The sequence below is a fragment of the Malurus melanocephalus genome, unplaced genomic scaffold, assembly GCF_030028575.1.
Source record: "Malurus melanocephalus ecotype Western Australia unplaced genomic scaffold, MMel_1.1 scaffold_207, whole genome shotgun sequence".
In the NCBI taxonomy this organism is placed as follows: domain Eukaryota; kingdom Metazoa; phylum Chordata; class Aves; order Passeriformes; family Maluridae; genus Malurus; species Malurus melanocephalus.
The window spans coordinates 84703-87010 of NW_026623439.1; the positions used below are offsets into that span (position 1 = coordinate 84703).

Here is a 2308-nt window from a genome sequence, read left to right on the forward strand (position 1 = left end):
TAAGAGCTGAGCTGGCAGCTGGGCACTCCCGAGCCCAGTACCCCGCCTGTCCGGCGATGAGGGGAGGGCATTTGTGTTTGGTACACTGCCCAGCTCAGGTGGAGGGGCAGGATGTCCAGCTTTGGCAGGGTGGGAGGACCAGTCCTAGCCTGGAATTTTCTGCCCTTCACCTCGGCTGCTCTGCTTTTCTCATGAAGGTGCAAGCCACAGATGCAGACGAAGGCGTTAACGGGCGAGTGTGGTACAGGATTGTCAAGGGTAAGTCCAGGTGCCCCTTGCTGCCTTGGTGGGTTTGTCCCAGGCTCAGCCCAGCTTTGGCAGGTTGTCATCCTGTTTGCCATCCTTTTGCACTTTTCACCCCACAGAAACATTTCTCCCATCCCTAAGCAAAACCTCAGCTTTAGGGTTCATTGACAGGGGATGATGTGCTGTGGATGGACAGCCTAGATAGAATCCTAAAATCGCAGAATGGTTTGGGTTGGAAAGGACTTTAAATCTCACCTCATCCCACCCCTTCTGCCATGGGCAGGGACACCTTCCACTATCCCAGGTTGCTCCAAGCCCCATCCAACCTGGCCTTGGATCCAGGGATCCAGGGGCAGCCACAGCTTCTCTGGGCACCCTGTGCCAGTGCCTCACCACCCTCACAGGGAAGAATTTCTTTCCAATATTCCATGTAGCCCTGTCCTCTTTCAGTTTGGAGCTGTTCCCTATGTCCTGTCCCTCCATCCCTTGTCCCCAGTCCATCTCCAGCTCTCCTGGAGCCCCATTAGGCACTGGAAGGGGCTCTGAGCTCACCCTGTAGCCTTTTCTTCTCCAGGTGAGCACCCCCAGCTCTCCCAGCCTGGCTCCAGAGCAGAGTTGCTCCAACTCTCAGAGCATCTTTGTGGTGTCCTCTGGACTTGCTCCAACAAGTGCACATTTTTCTTATTTTATGAGATTCTGTAACTCCTCCTGGCCTGATCCAGGGCCAAACCTTGATGTAGCTGAGTCTGATGGAGCCAGATGGGGCTGAAGTTCTGCTCAATAATCTCCCTCCCAAAGAGTCCCCCCAGGGAGAGCTCAGTGATCACCAGGATGGATGGAAAGGCAGTGGGCAGCATCTCTCCCATTTTTATCTCCCCTGCCAGGAAATGAGCACAACCACTTCCGCATCAATCCCAGCACGGGGCTGGTGATGCGAGGGGTGCGGCACCTGGACAGGGAGCAGAACTCRTCCCACGTGCTGGAGGTGGAGGCCTACAACACGGAGCAGGGACCCATGAGGAGCTCCGTGCGGGTAAGGGCCTTGTAGGTGTGCAATGTTTGGGATGCTTGGTCCTTCCCAGCACTTGCAGGTGTGCTGGAAATTGGAAATGCTGATGGAAAAGTCTCATGGATAGAGCTTGTTTGTGGGGGTGGGGTGGTTAATTTTTGTTTTCCCTGTGATATTGTGGTGTCATTAGGCTGCCAGGTGGTGAGTCCTGCTCATTCGGTGAGCTGAGCCTCAGCCTGTTGCAAACCCTGTGTCCTGGCCAGGCACTATTTAAACAATCCAGGACCCCRTGGTGACAATCTTTAGCTGTGGCACACCAGCTTCCCACGGCTCCCACAAACACAGCCCTACAGCTGCACCTATTTTTAGACCCAGCAGTGGGGTGGGCTCAGGCYGAGTGTGAAATGCCCCCAGCACCAGCAGCAAGCAGAAAACCAGGAGAAGGAAATATGTTCCCTGGGGAAAAAACAGCAGCTCGACCCGCTGAACTCAGAGCAGAATTTCCCACCAAGTCGCCTCGGTTTCTACTCTGCGAGGTCTCTGAGGTTTTGAGCAGGAGATCCCAGAGGATGGAGGAATTAATGTGCCCAGAGTGCCTCCCTCCCACCAGGGAAAGACTGACTCACTGCAGCCACAGGGCTGGTTTAAATCTGTGATGTTAAACCCTTCGTGTTCACTCTCCATCAAGTGGTGTTTGGGGAAGAGATTGTCCCAGAATCATGGGATGGGTTGGGTTGGAAGGGACTTAAAAGCCCCCCTAATTCCAGCCCCGAAGTGCCACTGTCAGGGACACCTTCCACTACCCCAGGTTGCTCCGAGCCCAGCATGGTTTTGAGCACCCTGAAATGTTTCTCCACGAGCCCCGTGAAGGGTGGGTTTCCCAAGCGTGGTTTCTCTGGGGGTTCCCAGGTGATCGTGTACGTGGAGGACGTCAACGACGAGGTGCCGGTGTTCACCCAGCGCCAGTACAGCCGCCTGGGGCTGCGGGAGACGGCGGGGATCGGCACCTCGGTGGCCGTGGTGCGAGCCACTGACCGCGACACGGGTGAGGAA

The 2308-nt window shown here is 55.7% G+C and overlaps 1 protein-coding gene across 1 annotated transcript in view; it reads left to right on the forward strand.

Annotated features, from left to right (window-relative positions):
• CDH23 (cadherin related 23) overlaps window positions 1–2308 on the forward strand; it is a 101036-nt gene that overhangs the window by 61411 nt on the left and 37317 nt on the right. The window contains exons 22-24 of the mRNA XM_057373751.1: window positions 198–258; window positions 1131–1279; window positions 2165–2300. Of these exons, the coding sequence (XP_057229734.1) occupies window positions 198–258; window positions 1131–1279; window positions 2165–2300 (346 nt within the window). The remainder of the gene's footprint in view (window positions 1–197; window positions 259–1130; window positions 1280–2164; window positions 2301–2308) is intronic.